The 21074-nt window shown below is 37.5% G+C and overlaps 1 protein-coding gene across 7 annotated transcripts in view; it reads right to left on the bottom strand.

The window, feature by feature from the left end:
• The window catches only part of gria4.L (glutamate receptor, ionotropic, AMPA 4 L homeolog), a 209384-nt gene that overhangs the window by 67061 nt on the left and 121249 nt on the right, over positions 1-21074 (bottom strand). For all 7 annotated transcript variants that reach the window (XR_005965215.1, XM_041580812.1, XM_041580810.1 and 4 more), the window contains 3 exon segments: positions 7353-7406; positions 4551-4709; positions 2182-2349 (listed from right to left, as the gene is read on the bottom strand). Coding sequence is in view for 6 of the 7 variants with exons in the window: in XM_041580812.1 (XP_041436746.1) it covers positions 2182-2349; positions 4551-4709; positions 7353-7406 (381 nt within the window). In the remaining variant the exon portion in view is untranslated.

Below are 21074 nucleotides of genomic sequence, written 5' to 3'. Positions count from 1 at the left end.
TAAACGGTGAGTTCTGATGTCATCAGTTATAAACGGTAAGTTCTGATGTCATTTCTGTCACATGACTCACTGAAATTTGTGTATTATAATAAATAAAGTACCTCCAGTTGTAAAATATGAGGATATTAGAAGTTACCTCGGAGTTCCATGACCTGTATAAAAACACTCGGCCTTCGGCCTCGTGCTTTTATATGGTCATGAAAATCCTCTGTAGCTTATAATATCCTTATATTTTACAAGAGGGGGTACTTTATTCACTATATATAATATATGTTGCTGAAATGCTATAAAAACAATGGGATTTCAGTAAGAATTTACTACTATGGAGACTAATTATTCAGATTTGAGATTGTGAATTTTCTGTGATTCGAGAAAATTGCCTCAAAGTTTTCAAAGCTTAAATTTGAGATTTATCAATCACATAAATCTCCAAATTTCTTATGTTAAAATGGGGAGGCTAAAACCTAGCAAGCTTCTATCAGTCAGTGGGAGGTGTATTTTCAACATTCAAGCCATCTTTGTTTTTCATTTTTAACAATAACATTTGTAAAAAATAAATGGAACAATGACATTTTCATTGCGATCACGTTTTTATTCTGCAAATTGATTTTTTTCAACAATTTTTCGTAAATGCGCAAGTGAGCACAAAAAAAGTTGCAATCTCATTTTAAAAAAAACATTTGTAATAAATATGCCTCCGAGTTTCCATTGTTTATTTTTTTTTCCATATCTTCATTTTAGTTTCCATGTTTATCGACAACTATTTCACCATCGCTCAGTCATCAATGGAAATGTTTTAATGCTCGGTGAATAAACAATTTGAATCTCCCCAGAAACTGACAAAATAATGAACGTTTTATAAATAAAGGCCTCAAAAAAATTTTAATGATTCAATTTATTTCAAACGTTCCCTTAAATTCATGTAATACATCCGTATGACAGTACAGTGCATTACCGCCAACTACTGTACATGCAATGACTTGGCGCAACTGCATAACCAATTGCTACTAGGCTAAAGGATTCAGCATTACTAAGCAATACATCAGCCTGACACTACATGTAATAAATCAGCTTGGCTGGGCACTACCATCAGAATAATACTACATGCAACATTCATCATAACTTTGCTGTACATCAGCATAAAACAATATACAATGATTTAGCATAAGAAACGACAAGCTTGGTGAAATACAGATGAAGCAGAAAACACACTCCATCTGTGAATGTCAGGGATTTCTGATAATGCTCCTCTGCAGTGAATACTTTTCTTCATTAATTCCTGTTCCTTGTGTGCCAGTATATGGGTATATTTTATGTGATTGGAAACAATAAAAACTCAGAAGCCAAGAAGGGCCATCGCCATGGAGGCAAGCACTAGATCCCTAAGATCCCTAGTTCCCTGAAAAATAAACATAAATACAGCAATGGGGCCTATTTACTAACATACACATTTCTATGTTTTTTATGAAAGAACATTTTGCTCTAAAAAATCGTTTTGTTTTTTTATCTCTCTAAAACTAGAAAAAAATAGAGATTTATAAAGGGGCCGATTCACTAACTTCAAGTGAAGGATTCGAAGTGAAAAACTTCGAATTTTTGTGCTCCTCGACTATCGAATTGGCATAAATGAGTAGAATGATTCGAATAAATCGAGCGCAAAAACGCTGCGACTATTCGCCCATTCGATAGTCGAAGTACTGTCTCTTTTAAAAAATACTTCAACTGCCTACTTCGCCACCTAAAACCTACCAAATTGCTTTAAAAGCCTATGGGAAAGTCCCATGGGCTTGTTTTTCAAGTTTTTGATCGAATAAAAAGGCATTCGATCCATTTCCATTTGTGCTTTTTTATATTCAGATCTTTTCATAAATTATATTGCATTTATGGTTTTAGAAAAAATTTGTTTATTCGTGATTTCAAAAACCTTGTGACATCTTCTATTTATCAAGTTCAATACTGGTGAAATATACATGTTTCCATTGTCATATCAAACACATCTTTCACACCTTTTAAACCACTAAAATGAGAATGTTAGTAAATCGGCCTCCCCGTTTTTTATGTCTTCATTGGTTTTCTCTCAAATAGCTTTAAAAACAATCTATTGGTTTATGCCTGATTTTCTGAATTTTTCTGAATTTTCCATCCAAATATCTTGCTATATTGTGTATATTAAATCCTCACCTGTTTCAGTGTTCTCTCCATGTCAATTCCCTGACCCCAGGGAGCAGCTGGGTTAGCAAGACAGTCCCCTGCATTTCCTCTTCTTGAGAGGTCAACTTTTTGTCTTCGTAAAATACGGAAAGCTTCGGCCATTACTAGTACTCCATCGTACGTCAGTGCAGAGGTATACTATGCAAGAGTAAATAAGAAAAACACAGGATGTAAACTGGTTGTAATTGAATTTGTAACCGTTGAATTCTTTTAACACAATGCAGGGGCCTCACGTTTGATGAAGATCGTTCTTAAATGTATTAAGTGAACAAATACTGTGAAGGTTTTTGAAGCCATACTGACACATGACCCTTGGGCATCCATATTTATTGGATATGGATAGAACACAAAGAACAGCTGCTTGCTGAGCTTGCTGTAGATGAGAAAACATAATATGCACATGCGACCATTTATTTGATTTCAAAAAACATTAACCTTCCCTTATCTGTAACCAGCTGATTGTTGGCCATGCTTCCTTTTTGCTCTGGACAAGTCCTATTCCATCCAGACCACTCCCTATTCCATACCCATGATCCCTGCTCCAGTGGTGTAACAATGACATGCCGGGCCTCTCGTGCTGGTAAGATTAGTAGGTTCGATTGAGGTGGGACTTCTTACAGGTATAGACGAAGCAGACCTCATGGTCCAGGCCCTCCTGTTTAATGTGCCTCCCCCCCCATGACTGCAGGGTCTGCTTCCTCTATAGCAGGGAAACCCACCTTTTTTTTACCCGTGAACCACATTCAAATGCAAACAGAGCTGGGGAGCAACACAAGCATGAAATGTGTTTCTGGAGGTGCCAAATTTGGAAGATCTGTTTGGCAGTACACTAGGGGGCCGATTCACTAACTTCGAGTGAAGGATTCAAAGGTAAAAAACTTCGAATTTTGAAGTTTTTTTTGGGCTACTTCGACCATCGAATGGGCTACTTCGACCTTCGACTACGACTTCGAATCGAAGGATTCGAACTAAAAATCGTTCGACTATTCGACCATTCGATAGTCGAAGTACTGTCTCTTTAAAAAAAACTTCGACCCCCTAGTTCGCCATCTAAAAGCTACCGAAGTCAATGTTAGCCTATGGGGAAGGTCCCCATAGGCTTGGCTAACTTTTTTTGATCGAAGGATATTCCTTCAATCGTTGGATTAAAATCCTTCGAATCGTTCGATTCGAAGGATTTTATCGCTTGATCGAAGGAATTATCCTTCGATCGTTTGATTGAACTATCTGTGCTAAATCCTTCGATATTCGAAGTCGAAGGATTTTAATTCCTTGTCGAATATCAAGGGTTAATTAACCCTCGATATTCGACCCTTAGTGAATCGGCCCCTTGGTTTTTATGCAATCAAAGCCAGGAATTCAAAAAGTATTTGAGGCCACTGGGAGCAACATTCAAATACTGTAGTTGGTGAGCAACATGTTGCTCCCGAGCCACTGCTCTACTTTTATGCCATTGCCCTGCTACATCTGCACCAGGTTTAAAAATAAGGGTGACTCCAGAAAACTAGGTGTGGATTCATGTTGCTGATGCTAAGTGACCTGCAACTAAGTTGTGTTGGCCAGTATTCCTCATTTAAAGGGGTTGTTTACCGTAAAATTTATTTTTGGGGCCCATTTATGATTGCCTGAGCTTTCGTGCTTATGCAATCATAAAATAAACCCCATATGAGTGTACTAATCACACACTGTTTTGTGCCGAAAAAGCTTGGAGATCTTTGTAAGTTTGCCCAAATGGGCTTTTGTAACAACAGAAACTCCAGCAGCTTTTAGGAACTGAATATTTTCTTTGTTACATAAGGAAACTTATGAAGATTGCCAAGTTTTTTTTAACACAAACTCCGTGTGATTAGTAAACTCATATGGGGTTTCTCTTGTGACTGCATGAGCACAAACGTTTGGGTAATCATAAATGGGTCCATAAGTGTTTTGTTTAGGACAGGATTCCAATAAATGTGCATCCGGTCTTGATTTTTTATTTTGTGTCTTTTTCTATTATTTACATTTTTCTTTCTAGATCTCAGATAAAGATATGAAACCACTGGATACCCCTTAGAGCATAAAAGAAAAAAAAAGAACAATTAAAGCCTGCAAATACGTAAGTAAATACAAAGGCGATCCTCTTCGATAATGGATTGTTATCCAACATGTCATTTATGCAATTGAGCTCTATATTGCAATGGAGACTGCCATAAAGGAGAGCGGATAGCACAGAAACTATTTGGAATATAATGTGTTTAGCCATTTGCCTACCCTGCAGTGGATTCTATAAATACTTCATTCTATGTAAGTGATATTAATAAAATATCCCTGTATATCATTTAATCCAATAAAAAAATTACCTTTGGTGGGGATTCTGATCCTGGGTACTCCCTTTGGTCTAGTGTTTTCCATCGCTGCATTAGTTCAGTTACAATTGGGGTATTAAAGTCTACCAGCTGGAATCCAGTGACATTGGCCCCCCCATGCATAAACCGGTCAAGTGAAATATCCTTGAATCCCTTAAAAGAAAGAACATAAATGGTTATAGTTACATCACTGAAAGTAATTTTTTTTAAATCTCAAAATACAGTATATAAAGCTTTTGCACATTTTACAAATTTTCCATTTTTTTCCCTAGAATTTTAACTACAATTTCACATACACTTTAATGCGAGCATATTATTGTCTGTTACACTGAGGGGCAGATTTATTAAAGGGGACTCCACAAAAACATAACTTAAACTTTTTGAAAAGTAAACATAATTTCAAGCAACTTTGCAATATACATCAATTACAAAATATGCAGACGTTTCATGATTTTTAATGGTTTGGAACAGTTCCTTAAGCCTAGCCCCCTGCTCTCCTTCTGATCTGTCTGACTACTTTGCTGAGCTGGCTGACTACTGTTACTTTGTATCAACAGCCATGTGTCCTTAGCATGCATCCTCCAAACCCCACAATTCCCTGCACATGTGATTTCAATAAGGAATGGAACATCACAGTGCAATGCATTGTGGGTTATGTAGTTCCTGCATGCTGTCTATAAGCTGTGGAGAAGTTGTTACAATTTGTAACATCAGTGTGCACGAATGGGTGCTGACGGGTCACAGGACCGCATCAACTAGCCGATGGACCTGGATCGCTGAAGAAATCAAACTTGACTGATCAATATCTGGCCGATTTTTGGTCTGATATCGATCGTCTTGAGCCCACACACACGGGCAGATAAGCTGCCGAATTTGTCTAAAGGACCAATATCGGCAGCTTTAATCTGCCCGTGTATGGCCACCTTTAGGCTAGAGCTGAGTGTATTATGCAGTACTTATGTTTAATTGCACCTTCTCCCAAAGTTGCACCCTAGGCAGCTGCGTCTTGCTTTCTAGTAGTTAGCTCTTAAACTCCTTTAGTCATAGCATTAGTCTCAGTGAAATAAAGTAATCAAGATCTCAAGAAGAAATTAAAGGCACTAAAAACAAAGCGGCAGATTAGCTTTCCCTCACTAGATTTAACTTCACACTTGTTTAGAAGCCCGAGCATGTTTGGAATCATAATGCACCCACTTCTCCAGAATGCTAGGTTTCCCGTTTATTAGCGATGCCTAATCACCGACTCAATGAGCGTAATTTCTACAGACTAAAGCCGCCTGTTTAACTTAAGATACTCCTTGACTGAAGGTCAAAAGAAATACGGAGATTTTATTGCAGGGATCTGGTGAGTCCATCTTTATGTTTGCTCAATCAGACCGGGCTTGTGTATCAGGGATGGCAACAAATATTAATGACCAAGGGAAACGGGCTTTGGATGAGAATGAAGGAATCCGAGCAGCACGCTCCTTCAAAGGCCCAGTTAGCCGTAATTAGCATAAAATAATGTGTGGTCTTTTATCTTGTCCTGCTCAGTTTTGCAGCAAAGCAATTCATCTTGCTGGAATAAATCATAGATGGAAAAGGGAGGTGATAACGGGAATGTTATTTCCACAATTTATATTGTTAAATTCTGGTGGTTTCATAGAATTAAATATAAGTTAAAAGGGGGGAAGACATGCATTTGAAAATGAAAACAAACTATGCCCTATTTAGTGGTGTTTTTAGCTTCAATTTATTGATTCACCTCCCCTTTCTGCACTGTTGGTTCTGTCCCTTAAAGCAATGCAGCCGAATTCAGCCTTCCAGTCTTCTTCACAAGTGTGTTAATCACAGCAGAGAACAAAAAGAATCAGCCAGATGCTGCTCTTCAAAGGAATTACATTTACAAATACATTTAGCCATAGAAATTGTACAGGTATGGGACCTTTTATTCAGAATGCTCAGGACTTGAGGTTTTCCGAATAAGTGGTCTTTCTGTAATTTGGATCTTCATACCTACTAGAAAATCATGTAAACATTAAATAAACCCAATAGGCTGGTTTTGCTTCCAATAAGGATTAATTATATCTTAGTTGGGATCAAGTACAAGCTACTGTTTTGTTATTACAGAGAAAAGGGAAATTATTTTAAAAAATTTGGGGAAAATGGAGTCTATGGGAGACGGCCTTTTCATAATTTGGAGTATCTGTATAACGGCTTTCCAGATTGCAGATCCCATACCTGTATAATGAATGTACAGTATATTAGAAATGTATTTATACTTACAATTATTGATGGGCGAATTTGTCCCGTTTCGCTTTGCCGAAAAATTCGCAAATTTCCCGGTAAAAATTCACAAAACGCGAATTTTGACGCCCAGGGCAATTCTGACAATTACGTAAATTTTGACACTGGCATTATAGTCGACGGGTGTCCGAATAATGTTGACGGTTTTGACGCAAGCAACTTTTCCAAATTCGCAGCGAATTTCCGAGTGTGCCGCCAGCGAATAAATTAATAAAACTGCAGAGAAAATTCGCTGCCATCAAAAAAAATAAATTAGACGCGCATCAGAAAAGTTGCTCACGTCAAAAAGAATTTTGATGCCAGTGAATTTTTTGTCCGTGGCACGCGGAAATTCACTGCAAATTCACCCATCACTACTTACAATTTCTTTATTTTAGGCAACATTTTATTTTTGGGTTTACATCTCCTTTAATGCAACACACGAATGAACCGCATTCAATTATTGTTAAAGGCAGAGACACCCTTATTCTTATGTGATTGTGCTGAAGGAATATGTAATATTATACTGACCAGGTTTGCAATGATATAGTGGTAGCCTTTCACATGTTTTCCAACACTGACAATCTAGGGAAAAAGAAAAAGAAAGCAACGCTTTACTAATCAGATGCATAGCAACAAATAAAACTATGGAGACATTTTCACAAAAAATACATTTACTTGTTTCTACATAGCATAAAATATCAGAGTGACTAGGTTTCCAAACTGTGACAATTGCCCCCGTATGAGGGTGAAAACATGTGGCTGGGGTCGTTTTGCATAAAGTCCAGTCTTGGTGCAGTAAATGCCTATTTGGGAGCTGCCCATCACTTTTGTGCACATATAGAAGTCTTTAAGGGGTGGGTCACCTTTATGTTAACCTTTAGTATGTTATAGAATTGCCCATTCTAAGCAACTTTTCAATTGGTCTTCGTTATGTTTTTGTTATAGTTTTTTTTAAATTTATTTGCCTTTTTCTTCAAACTCTTTCCAGCTTTGAAATGGGGGGTCACTGGCCCAATTTAACAAAAAACAGCTGTTGAATACAAAGCGAAATAACTCAAAAACCACAATTAATAAAAAATGAAAATCAATTGAAATCCAAATTGTCTCCGAATATCACTCTCTACATCGTACTAACTCAAAGGTAACAATCCCTTTAAACCCAATAACACCCTAGAGTCAGCTTTAGGACAGAGCAGAAAGAGCAATGCTCTGGGCCCTGAGAATAAGAGAGGCCCTTCAGTGGGAGACCATGCGTTAGAGCACAAAGCACAGATTGGGCCATATCCAATACCATGAGAAAATGTGTCTCATGAGAACTCATCAGAGGTCTTAAGGGAAATCTGGACTTGAAATTAGATGTTTTTCTCACCAAATTCTGATATCCAACCTTTAGTTGAGGCTAAATACCTAGAGTTGCAGTTTAATGACAACTGGAGAGTTGACTGGAGTTGCCACCTTTTTCTGCAGCACCGTCCGAACAGGGAGTGGGTTGATGATGTAGTGGGGTGGGACTATGACTTCGCAATTGCATCACAGGGGCGGGCTGATGATTTGATGATTGGTCATTTGTCACGTCAATCTAGGAGAATCCTGCATGGTTTTCCTAATTTGGAAAACTAGCCCGGCAATTTTGACATTTTCTGTAAAAAAGATACCGGCCTTCCTATATATTTATCTTTTTTCCCTACTAATAACATTAGGATCAACCATCATTTTTACCAGTCAGGCGGGTAAAATACCGACCAGATGGCAACCCTAATTTTGACCCAGGCTGCCCTTCCAAAAACCGGGGTGTCCGGATCAAAACCAGACAGGTGGCAACCATAGAATTGACCTCAACCCAACTAAGGTGAAAATTTACTAACTTGCGAAAATTCGCCAGCGACGGCTTTGCACCCATCGCTACACTTCGCCAGACGAAAATTTGCTCAGACAACACTGATTTACTCAAATGCGAATTTTTGTCCGGGTCGCCGAACACTGGCGAATTCTCAGTAGCGTTACACCGGCAATCAAAGTAAAGTTGCGCTAGCGTTGGCTAATTTGCATATGGCAGGAAGTTAAAGTTGAATGGACGTATATGTTGCAGCAAATACATTACACTACACAAGTCCAGGGAACCTTAATAAAATAAAATAAAGTTGTTATATTGCCCTACACATGAGCCCAGTGTATAGTTTATGTGCCATATGTTAGGAAATGTAGGGGGGAACCCGGGTACCCAAAACATTTTTTAAGACTTTTGTAGCCTATTACCCTGAAAAAGTGAAAAGACGCCATCGTTTTGCCTGGTCTGAGCTGGCGAAGGCAAGTCTGGCAGAACAGCTAACGTTCAGTAAAATCTGCATCTTAGTGAATTTGCTCAGTTACATTCGTTCGCCAGAAAATTCACCTGCCGTCAGAGTGCGAAGTTGCGCTAGTGTCTTTCTCCTTCGCTAGCGAAGTTACGCCAGCGTTAGTCACTTCGCCCTTTAATAAATTTGTCCCTAAATGTCTGTGGGATGAATTGTAATGCCAATGTGAGCCAGGCCTGAATACCCAGCATCAATGCCCAGCCTCTTACATAGGAAGCAATAGAAAACAAATAATATAGATGGGCTCAGTCTGCTGGATCTTTCCTCAATTCCAGGCCTGGTTACCACATTGTAAATCAACACCAGCTTAAAGGGGGTCATGGTAAACATCCCTGCTAAATACATATAAGTACTGGGGGGGGGGGAGGGTCATAAAACTTTGATGGTGTATTTTCTCGTCTTTAAATTCATATTTTAGAAATGGAGTTGAAAAAGTCAGCTTATTTGCATCTCATTTAGGAATCTAAATACAAATCTGTTTTAGCACAAGGTTTCCTCCTTAATGTCCCACTTTGCATATTGTGCCAGTTGATTAATACATGCGAAAGTCATGCCGTGTTGTGACAAAATATGTCAGCGCAGGATAAAGCGAGTCGCGAAGAATCAATCAACGGAATGGAACCTTTAAAGCTGCTATATAGATTTACAGATAGCAGAAAACGAAGAAGGATGATACAGTGTTCTATATGGTTAATGTAAACATCATAATTGAATCTTTGCACACGTCATAGGGTTGGAATGCATAAGGTTAAAAAGAAAATAAAGGGGTTGTTCACCTTTAAATTAACATTAAGGGGCAGATTTATCAAGAGAGTCGAATTTCAAGTCAACTCGAAATTGGAAAAAAAAATGACCAATTGAAATTTATTTAAAAATTTAAATTTTTTAAATTAGGTCGAATAGGATTGACCTGCAAACTGGAATAGAATTCGAATGGAATTCAATTCAAGTTTATCGCAAAAATAATTGTTGTTTTTTCAAAAGTTCACCAAATGACTCCAAATTGATTGTAGGAGGTCCCCCATAGGCTAAAACACCAATTCTGCATGTTTTCGATGGGGAATAGTCAAATTCGTAAATGGACAGTGAATGATAAATTTCGAAATTCGAATTTCGTTTTTTCTTTAAAATCCAATCGAATTTGGACTATTCCCTAGTCGAATTACACAAAATAAACTCAAAATTCAAATTTAAAAATTCAACCACTGAGAAATCTGACCCTAAAACAAGTAAATGTTACCTACTGTCTTTTGAGACAGCGATCAACACATCTAGAGGGTTTCTGAGTACAATACTTAAAGGTATAACATGGAAATAGATACAATAATTATATTATAGAAAATTTCTCTAATGTAGTCAATAGTGATGGGCGAATTTGCGCCATTTTGCTTCGCCGAAATGGTTAAAATTTTGCGAAACGGCGCCGGCGTCTCGTTTTTGATGCCGGCGTCTGTTTTTTTTACGCCGACGCCCGTTTTTAACAATAGACAATTTTCTTTGTGACGCCGGCGAACTTTCACCAGCGAATTTTCGTGGGCGTTTCACGAATTTATTCGCCGGCGGCGAATCGTGCAAATTCACCGCAAATTCCCGCCTGCCAAATAAATTCGCCCATCACTAGTAGTCAATCTAAATGAGCCTTTCAGGTAAAGGGTAACTGATCCTACTTTGTTTGTACTTTGCTCTAATCATTAGGGTACATTGGTTTCCCAGACATAAAGCTGGGCAGAACTGCTGTTTTTTTCCAGTACAAGAATAAAGAAAAATAAAGTGACTAAAATTCTTTTAAGACAGACTCAATTCAATAAGGAAAACAAATTCAATTCCAGATTTTACCATACTCTCCAATGGTGATTTTATTTCTCATTGAACTGAATTTTACCTATTTTCAGGTATAATTAAACTCTGTCCACCTTTACATTAACTTTTTGTATGTTATATAATGGCAAATTCTAAGCAACCTTTCATGTTTTTATAGTTTTTAAATCATTTGCCTTCTTCTGACTCTTTTCAGTTTAACGGTAGGGGTCACTGACCCCATCTGAAAAACAAATGCTCTGTAAGGCTACATTATTTCTATTGATACTTTTTAATACTCATCTTTCTATTCAGGCCTCTCCTATCCATATTCCAGTCTCTTATTCAAATCAGTGCATGGTTGCTGGGGTAATTAGGAACACTATCAACTAAATGGCTGAAATTGCAAACTGGAGAGTTGCTGAATAAAAAGCTAAATAATTCAAACGCCTCAAATAAATATAAATGAAAACCAATTGCAAATTGTCTCAGAATATCACTCTCTACATTATACTAAAAGTTAACTGAAAGGTGAACAACCCCTTTAATTATCATTTTCAATTCAGTGACAGGAATAGGTCGGCCGAATTGTGTCCGTGCTATGGATGCCGGGGAACCATGAAGCTACCATCAACCTGAACATGATGGTTGTTGCAGGTCAATAGGTGCAGCACCAATAAATCAAATGCACACATCATTCTAATACTGAACTGCTCCATAAATGAAACAGTCTAAGCACAAACAACAGATGTCATACATCACAGAAGAAATCTAAAAAAAAGTCATATTTAGCTATTGTCCCTTGAGCACTACACAGCCTCCATATTGCTAAGTAGCATTGGCTCAGTTTTGTATATAGCTGTATTCTTTTCACTGAATATCCATTATTTAAACACTAGCTATTAATTATTCAACTCAAAATCTTGGTTGCACTTTGCATTCAGCTTTTTTTGCTGTTGCTGGTTTTCCTGCGGCTGCCAATTTAGATTGGATATTTGAAGGTGCCTTTTCATCTCCATAATGAGTTGAGAGACATTATTTCAGTTATCCACATTTTACACATCAGGAATGATTTTGGCCCTTTTTACTATCATTCTATATTATTTTATACTCATTTCATTTCTTTCTAGCACCTTTTATTGTTTTAGTGTCTTGAAGCTTTGACTTGAATGTGGGGTTTAGTAGAGGACAATGGTACCACCCTAGGGCTGGAGGACTGAGGAGTATAAGCTTTGCTTCTAGATGGGCCTCTGTTTACTTCTTGAAGTTTTCTGTTTTAACTTTAAAAAAAAAACTTATGGCACCTAAAAATACGTGTGATGATTACAGAACATGATCGGTTTTTGTGCATATTTGATATCATTCCTTGTGAGTTGCCATAAACTCATCAGAAAGAGGATGAAATTCAGTTAGGTATCGGTGTCTTAATAACTTTCTGTTAGAGAATGTTGTACAGGTATAGGATCCCTTAACCTAGAAACCCGATATCCAGAAAGCTCCGAATTACGGAATGGCTGTCTCCCATGGACTCCATTTTATCCAAATAATCCAAGTTTTTAAAAATGATTTCCTTTTTCTCTGTAATAATAAAACAGTAGCTTGTACTTGATCCCAACTAAGATATAATTAATCCTTATTGGAAGCAAAACCAGCCTATTGGGTTTATTTAATGTTTACATGGATTTCTAGTCGACTTAAGGCATGAAGACCCAAATTACAGAAAGATCAGTTATCCGGAAAACACCAGGTCCCGAGCATTCTGGATAACAGGTCCCATACCTGTACTGGGAGGTGGTCTGGACCCACCAGGCTGCCGCATCAGGGGCCCGCACACCCTCCTGGGTCTCCACACCCTCCCTCCATCCCCTCCCCCACTGCAAATTCCCCTCTGTCCCACCTTCATTTAGCTGTAGTTCTTTAACTATGCTTCAACATTAAGGAGAAGATTTATCAAAGGTCGAAGTGAAAATTCAAATGAAAAAGATTAGACTTTTGAGCTAATTTTTGTGTACTTCGACTAGAGAATAGTCCAAATTCGATTTGAATTTGAAAAAAAATTGAATATCGAAATTAATCATGTCCTGTCTCTTTAAAACTTCGACTTCGATCATTCGCCATCTAAAACCTGCAGAATTGCCTAAGGGGGACAACCTAGAACCTATTTGGAGTCAATTGGTGGACTTTGAAAAATCAAAGTTTTTTTTGGAGAAACTTCTAATCAAATTCGATTGGTTGCACTGTTACTCTGATTCGTATGATTCGAATTTGATCGAAAACTGACCTATTCAAACGAAAATGGACCTATTCCTCCAAAAACCCCCCAGAGTTTTTGATGAATTTCAATTGGTATTTTTTAATTAGAATTTCGAAGTTATGGGAGATAAATCTGTCCCTAACAGAATTGTCTGTGCACTTTTCCAGTGTCTGCCTTGAGAGTTACATGTGCAACTAATTCTTTAGATGCAAATGAGCTGCACCTATTGATGCAGGGTGCGGAGGGACACCTGGAGCTACTGCCTGGTCCTAAGGTGGTGGTAGTTTTAAGGTTCTTCAGCATCAATAGATGCAGCAGCTCTCGATTCAGAACAGGATGCAGTAAGGACTGATTTACACCAAGCGCAACTAGGCATACGTTTCATGGCTGGTTGGAGTCATATCCAGTGTCTGGATTGAGAGTGACATGTGCAACTAATTTTTTAGATGCAAATGCATTTCACCTATTGATGCAGGGTACGGAGGGAACCCTGGAGCTACTGCCTGGTCTTAAGGTGGTGGTAGCTCCAGGATTCCTCTATGTCAGTAGGTGAAGCAGCTCTTGATTCACAATAGGATGCAGGACTGATTGGTGCCAAGCACAACTAGACACAAGTGTAAAGAGCACCTGTTGATGCATGTACCTTTAATAGATAGGGTGTTATGCTCAATTGACTACAGGGAAAATTTGCTGTACTGGACATAAATTACCCTTTCCTCCTTCTTTTTGAACCTCAGCAGCCACTGCTTAGCTCCACCATATGGAAATCATTGTTCTGTTCTCTAGTCATCCATGGAAAACATAACTAAGGCTATCAACAATACATCTACAAGTAAAAAAGGAAATTTTTATCAAAGGGCGAAAAGCCAATTTTCTACAGGGTCGTTCCCTAAATCCTCTCAAAGTCTATACAACTGAATTAGGGTCTAGGCCAGGAGTGCCCATACTTTACTAATGTGAGGTTTACTTTTAGTGATGTTGTCCCATTATGATCTACATCCATAAAAGCATTCTGTTCCATGGAAAATATGACTTAAATACTGATTTATAAGACAGTGTATATTGCTATATTTACAAAAACAACTATTTCTTATGTAACCTTAACATAATAAATATCTGAATGAAAAGAATAAAACAGGAGGGTAATTTAGACAAGCTGTTTGTTGACAGTGTCTTGAGATCTACTGATCACTGGCTAAAGGTCTACTGGTAGATCCTGATCTACCTTTTGGGCATCCCTGGTCTAGGCTATATGTAGATGAATTTCTGGAGAATTTGCCCTTTAACTCTTTGATAAAATTAACGTTCCTTACTCCTAAGAAGCCCACAATGTAATGTATCTCTGGTTCACTCTCACAGAGAACTACACTGACATCCAATTTTTCTATGCCAACTATACTATTTAATCAGAGATACTAAATGGCCTAACATAATACAACCTCCCTAATAATCTTAATGAAAGAAAACGTCTGGAATGAAAGATTATTACAAATTTTAAAACACTAATTTGTTTGGTGCTGCTGAATCCTAATGGAATCCTGCATTGCCCCCCCCCCAACAGCCAAAGAATCATTGCCAATGTGTAGAGTTGTTCCACTACCAAATGGGAATTCACAATTATTTTTACATAGCGGCCTGTCATAGATGGATGAGATGGGACTTCTATTCCCAAGCAGGATATTTTTATGTAGTATTGGTCAACACAAAAGGATTAAAGTGATAGATGTGATATTGGGAAAGGTGTTTAAAGGGATACAATTTTCTAAAATAAAAATATAACAATGTCCTGAAGAGTATTTATTAAACGCCCCACCTCCCCATTCTCATTCACACAGTTACAGATGGAAAGTGCTTTTGATCTTGCTGATTTGGGAGACTTTCAGCTGTGATAAGCCATTTGGTTCCCCGACTCATAATTACACATGTAAATATACATGATGTTGCTCTGCTCAGGAAGGAGATGGGAAAGCACAACTGAGGTTTTTGATCTCTTTCCTGAGCAGAGCAAAATCAGAAAACTTCTCTGGTTTCCTTCTTATATCTCTTTGAGTATACAGTTACAGGAACTGAGCAGAAGGTGGCGACATTTTACACCAAATTCATTATATTGGCAGTTAATAAAAACTTAAATTACTCTGAAACTGAAAGATAACCAATCAATAAGAAGGTTATTTACTAAACTCTGAATACAAAAATCCGGAAAAATTGATTTTTTTAAAATAAAATCGGACTTTTAAAAAATCACGAATTTTTCAGAATTTTTCCGAATTTAGTAAACCCGAGGATGGAAAAGTCAGAATCAGAAAATCCGGCATCTCAGACCTGTCGAGGTTGCATATAAGTCAATGGGAGAAGTCCCAATGATTTTTTGATGTGCTCTGGGTTTCGTAAAATACTCAGGCAAAAAAGCATAAGAAATCTGAGTTTTTAGGTGAAAAATCTGCAAAAATAGTGAAAATCTGTTTTTTTTCCCCGCAAAGCAAATTTTTGGAAAAATGTAATAATAAATAAGCATAAAAAACCCGAGCGGATTTGATTGGAGTTTGTAGCAGAAAATTTTGAGATAAAATCGGACTTTGATAAATAACCCCCTAAGTGTTTAGAGCAATTTTAAATGTTTTCAGTTGGAAATGGAAATCACCCTAGCTAACACACACAGAGAAAATTACTAAAAGGTGAAGTGGGCTGTTCTAGAGAAAATTCACCAAAATGACAATTCACAGAGACATCGCCAATTTACTAAAATGTGAAGCAGATCATTCTCTAGCGAAAAAGCTCATCGCTAGAGAAGTTTTGCGTCATTTTTTCCAGATGGATTTTCACTCAGGCGAACAATCATTACTCAAAGGTATAAAAGTGTGAACTTTCCAATCCATTACCCTTTTGCCAGAGTTTGTTTCACCTGGTTATAACTGGCAAATTGATAAAATGAAGCAACATCCTCAACATTATTATGTCAGTGACATATCCTGAATGCATAAAAAATTATAAAGAAAGACAAAAGACTGTGGGATTATGTTTAAAAGTTGTAACTGTTAAATTAGATTTTTTTAATTTTTTTTAACCATTTAAAACTCATGCCACATTTGTTTTAGGATAGGCTCATGTCTAGGACAATAGAGGATCTCTTTTGTCTTTATTGTGCTTCCTTGGGCATTTTTAATAATAAGTGGTCACTTCCAGCAATTTCACCAACACTCTAATAAAGACACATATATGTCCTATATGTACCGCCCTATTTAAATAGATGTAAGCGTATGTATGTTAATACATTTTCGCAAGAAAGAAAGTAACGCTAGCGAAAGTTTGATTAGAAATGTCCACGCATTTCACTGTTGAAACTTCGGCAGTGTTCATCTGCAGAGACTTCTGGGTAAATATGGTTACCATCTGCCTAAGGGTTCAGCGCAATCCACCATTTATTTGGCCTTTGGTGAATGCCTTCTGGCTTTCAAAAAATTGCTGGCTATTCTGCAATAAAGTTGGATAGCTCTTTTGCATTCAACAATGCTTTATTCATAAGAGGTACATTTTGGGTGGCACCTAGACTTCCCCCCTCCTATCCCCTAACTGCAATTGTTATACAAGCTAGGCGGTGCCGGCAGACGCAGGCTGCAACAGGGCCCTGTCTGTACCACTATGGCAAGGTCCAATGATGCTCTGCACCTCAATGTGGATTTTATATTCAGTGTAAGATGCAGGCCAGGAGAATAAATGCTACCATGCTGCATTAATCTTGCAAATCCTCCATGGGTCTTGGTAAATGACCCCCACGATTTTGGCAGAATTGCTAACTGAATTCTGCATTTGCTGCATTCCTACATTAAATAAATTAAATCTCTCACTTCAAGATTTCCAGACAATACTGCAGGCTACACATAAGAGCAGCTGCTGAAGTTTCACTATGAAGAAAGTAACACTAGTGAAAGTTTGCTTAGAAATGTTCACGCAATTTCGCTGGCGAAACTTCGTCGAAGTTGTACGAAGTGTGGCGGAGCCTTCCAAAGTGAAAATTCACCCTTTGGTAGATTTGCCCCATGGAGTGATAAAAGATGGACCTCTGGGTAAATATGGTTACCATCTGCCTAAGGATTCTCCTTTCCAGGTTAGCACAATCCACCATTCATTTGGCCTTTGGTGAATGCCTTTCAGCTCTCAAAAAATGTTTTGGGTGTGTTTCAAATACACTTCAGGCCCATCTTGCCCCATAACAAGATATCTAATGAAAGCTTCATCGTATACAACCATCTATAGTTTATACTACAGTCTAATTGACCTTCATGCTGTGCCACCTCCATCCACTCATTGCCCCCCAACAAAACCCTGAGATAAGAATATTCCCAGTGACCCACCACAAGTGTTAGGGGGGTTCTTGGCCTTTATGGGCTGGAAGGTGTTACTGATAGCTGCTGGAGCCAGTTGCAGGGGGTAGTCACTGGAGTCAATATGTATTGCCTACGGGTTAGGAGTCAGTAAATATAAATATGAATGACTCCAATGCACTATTTGAACTAATTAAAAAAAATCCCATTCCTAATAAGGTTAAATCTTTTAAAATGTCATGTAAATAGTAAATAACATGACATCAGTGAAAACAAACCCACTACCCTGCTGTGAACTGTTATGAGATATATCCATACTATGCTGGTCATTATTGGAAAAAAGGGGTTTTCTTACGGTGATTGTCAACTACAAATATATTTCTATTCACAGAAAACAAATCCAGCACTTTTTAAAAATAATAAAACAAAAAATCCCCTAATTACATCTGTGATTTAGTTTTTCCAATTCTTTTTTATTCAATGTGTACAAATCAATAAAAAAAAATCAATATTTATTTCAGTTATCTTTAACGCTGTCCCACACAGATCATATGATGGCGACTTCTTACTGCATTCGGTAGTTAGCGGCTAATAAAACAAAAGCTATGACAGTTATTCATTACTGAAACTTTTTATTTGTCTCTTTTATTTTTTGCTTTAGAAGATTAAAACCTGGAAACAATTTAAAAAAAAAAAAAAGCTCAGCGCAATTCAAAAAAAAAAGATTCCTCCGGAACATGCCCTTTTCTGTCACTACCCCCCGCTTCCCTATTTCTAGCATCAGTGGTTTCCATGGAAATCTTCAACTACTGTGGCCTCTGGGGAAACACTGATTAGAGCCTTGTAGGCGTTTAACATTTCAACTCTTCATATCTGCTTGTGTCTAGTACTCGCAGTAATTGTTTGAATCTGGATATAAAGTTAATTTACATGAACTAATGATCTAATGAACCCTGTTGATCCCCTAGAAGTCCCAAAAATAAGGAAGGACAGTATTAGTATTAAATTATGCAAAAAGGGTTGCCTCTCAGATTGTATCAGGAAGACACCTGTATTTATGCCAAAACAAGGACATGGTCTGGGCAGAACCAGTGTGGATGCAAATCGGGCAGATTCAAATTTAGATTGAGGGAGGATGACATTTATGGCAGAGATTCTAGACCAGGATTGGTCATACTTTTCTAATGCAAGGTCTATATTTAGTGATGTTGTCCCATGAGGATCTACATCCATAAAAGCATTGCAAAAATGTTGTTTCATGGAAAATATTACTTAAATACTGATTTATAGGAGATTTATATTGTTATATTTAACAAACAACTATTCCTTATGTAACATTAGGGGCCAATTCACCAAGCTCAAGTGAAGGATTCGAAGTAAAAAACTTCGAATTTCAAAGTGTTTTTTGGGCTACTTCGACCATCGAATCGAAGGATTCAAACTAAAAATCATTCAACTATTCGACCATTCGATAGTCAAAGTCTCTTTAAGAAAAAACTTCGACCCCCTAGTTCGCCACCTAAAAGCTACTGAACCCAATGTTAGCCTATGGGGAAGGTCCCCATAGGCTTGGCTAAGTTTTTTTGGTCGAAGGAAAAGCCTTCGATTGTTGGATTAAAATCCTTCGAATCGTTCGATTCGAAGGATTTAATCGTTCAATCAATGGATTATTCCTTCAATCTAACTTTTTGCGCAAAATCCTTCGACTTCAATATTCGAAGTCGAAGGATTTTCATTCCCCAGTCGAATATCGAGGGTTAATTAACCCTCAATATTCGACCCTTGATGCATCGGCCCCTTAGTGTAATAAATATCTGAATAAAAAGTATGAAACAGGAGGGTGATATAGACAAGCTGTTTGTTGAAAGTGTCTTGAGATCTACTGATCACCGGCTAAAGTTCTACTGGTAGATCCTGATCTCCCTTTTGGGCACCCCTGTTCTAGACATACCCTATACATAAAATCCCATTCATTAAAGGTACTTGTGTCAAAAAGTGCTCCTTGCACTTCTGTATAATTGCTCTTGGCACTAATGCCTTGCACCTATTGATGCAGAGGAGCTACCACCACCTCCAAACTTGATGGAAGCTCTGGGATTCCCACTGGGGACAGCCAATTGCATCAAAAGAATAGGGTGCACACATCACACGAAGAACACAGCAACGACCACAACCAAACTTAGAAAACTTTCAGCCCAATTGTGTCCAATTCACATTGACATGCAATTGAAACTGCATTAATTTCAATGCATCGCCAAAAATTTCAACAGGTGCATCTCCCCCTGCTGACTGCAAATATGATAGAATCATAGCTGAGCCAACTATATGGAAGCGCAAAGAGTGCCTTTGGCCACAAGTACCTTTAATGATAGTCATATATTTGTGCAGCGGCTGAGACAGAGTTTATGCGATCACAATTGTTCTTAGTGGTTGCAAACGATCCTTTAAATGTTCCATTGAAACATGGGGGCAGATTTACTAAGCTCGAGTGAAGGATTCGAAAGAAAAAAAAATTTGAATTTCGAAGTATTTTTTTGGGTACTTCGACCATCGAATGGGTCAAATTCGATCAAATCGAATGATTCGAACGATTCGAAGTAAAAATCGTTCGACTTTTCGACCATTCAATAGTCCAAGTACTGTCTCTTTAAAAAATACTTTGACTACATACCTACCGAGGTTCAATGTTAGCCTATGGGGACCACTTTTTTTGATCGAATAAAAATCCTTCGATCGATCAATTAAAATCGTTCGAATCTTTCGATTCAAAGGATTTTATCGTTCGATCGATAAAATCCTTCGAATTCGCTATTCAAATTCAAAGGATTTTACTTCGAGGGTCGAATTTGAGGGTTTATTAACCCTCGAAATTCGACCCTTGATAAATCTGCCCCATGATGACAATAAATATGGAAACATAGGCAATTTTACCAGAAGATGATGATAATAATTTACTATATTTGGAAATTAAACTGATAATGAATGTATAAAAACAATGTTTACAAGAAACCTTTTCTGAGAGCTATAATTATATGGTTAAAATAACATGTTTAGGTGCAGTAATAATTCTGTTTCCCTTGTCTCAGTAATGCACATCCTAATTGTATGTTGGATTCATCAACGAGATTACCATTATATCACTAACAAAGCTTGTGACCTTTTATCATTGACTAATTATTATTTATCCATGCGACACTACATAAACACATTGCACGAGTATAATCATAAGGATTGTTTTTTCTACCAAAATTTAAACCATGATGCATAAGAATAAATGTATTCTATTTACAGTCAATAATGAAAATGATAATCACCATAGATTAATTATTCTGCAGATAACGACATCCCTTATTTGAAGTTTGCTTTACATTTTCTCTCATTATCCAGGCACATTCATTATGATGTAACATTTTTTAACAACCCACATTCTTTTGAAGGCTATCTCTTTCTTCTCTTTATCTCCCATTCTGCACTTTAGTTATTCTTTTTTTTAATTATTCATTTATTCTAAAACACTCACTTC

The sequence above is a fragment of the Xenopus laevis genome, chromosome 2L (assembly GCF_017654675.1).
Source record: "Xenopus laevis strain J_2021 chromosome 2L, Xenopus_laevis_v10.1, whole genome shotgun sequence".
Lineage (NCBI taxonomy): Eukaryota > Metazoa > Chordata > Amphibia > Anura > Pipidae > Xenopus > Xenopus laevis.
Note: the sequence above shows the minus strand (reverse complement) of the source record. Positions and strands in the feature narration are given on the sequence as shown.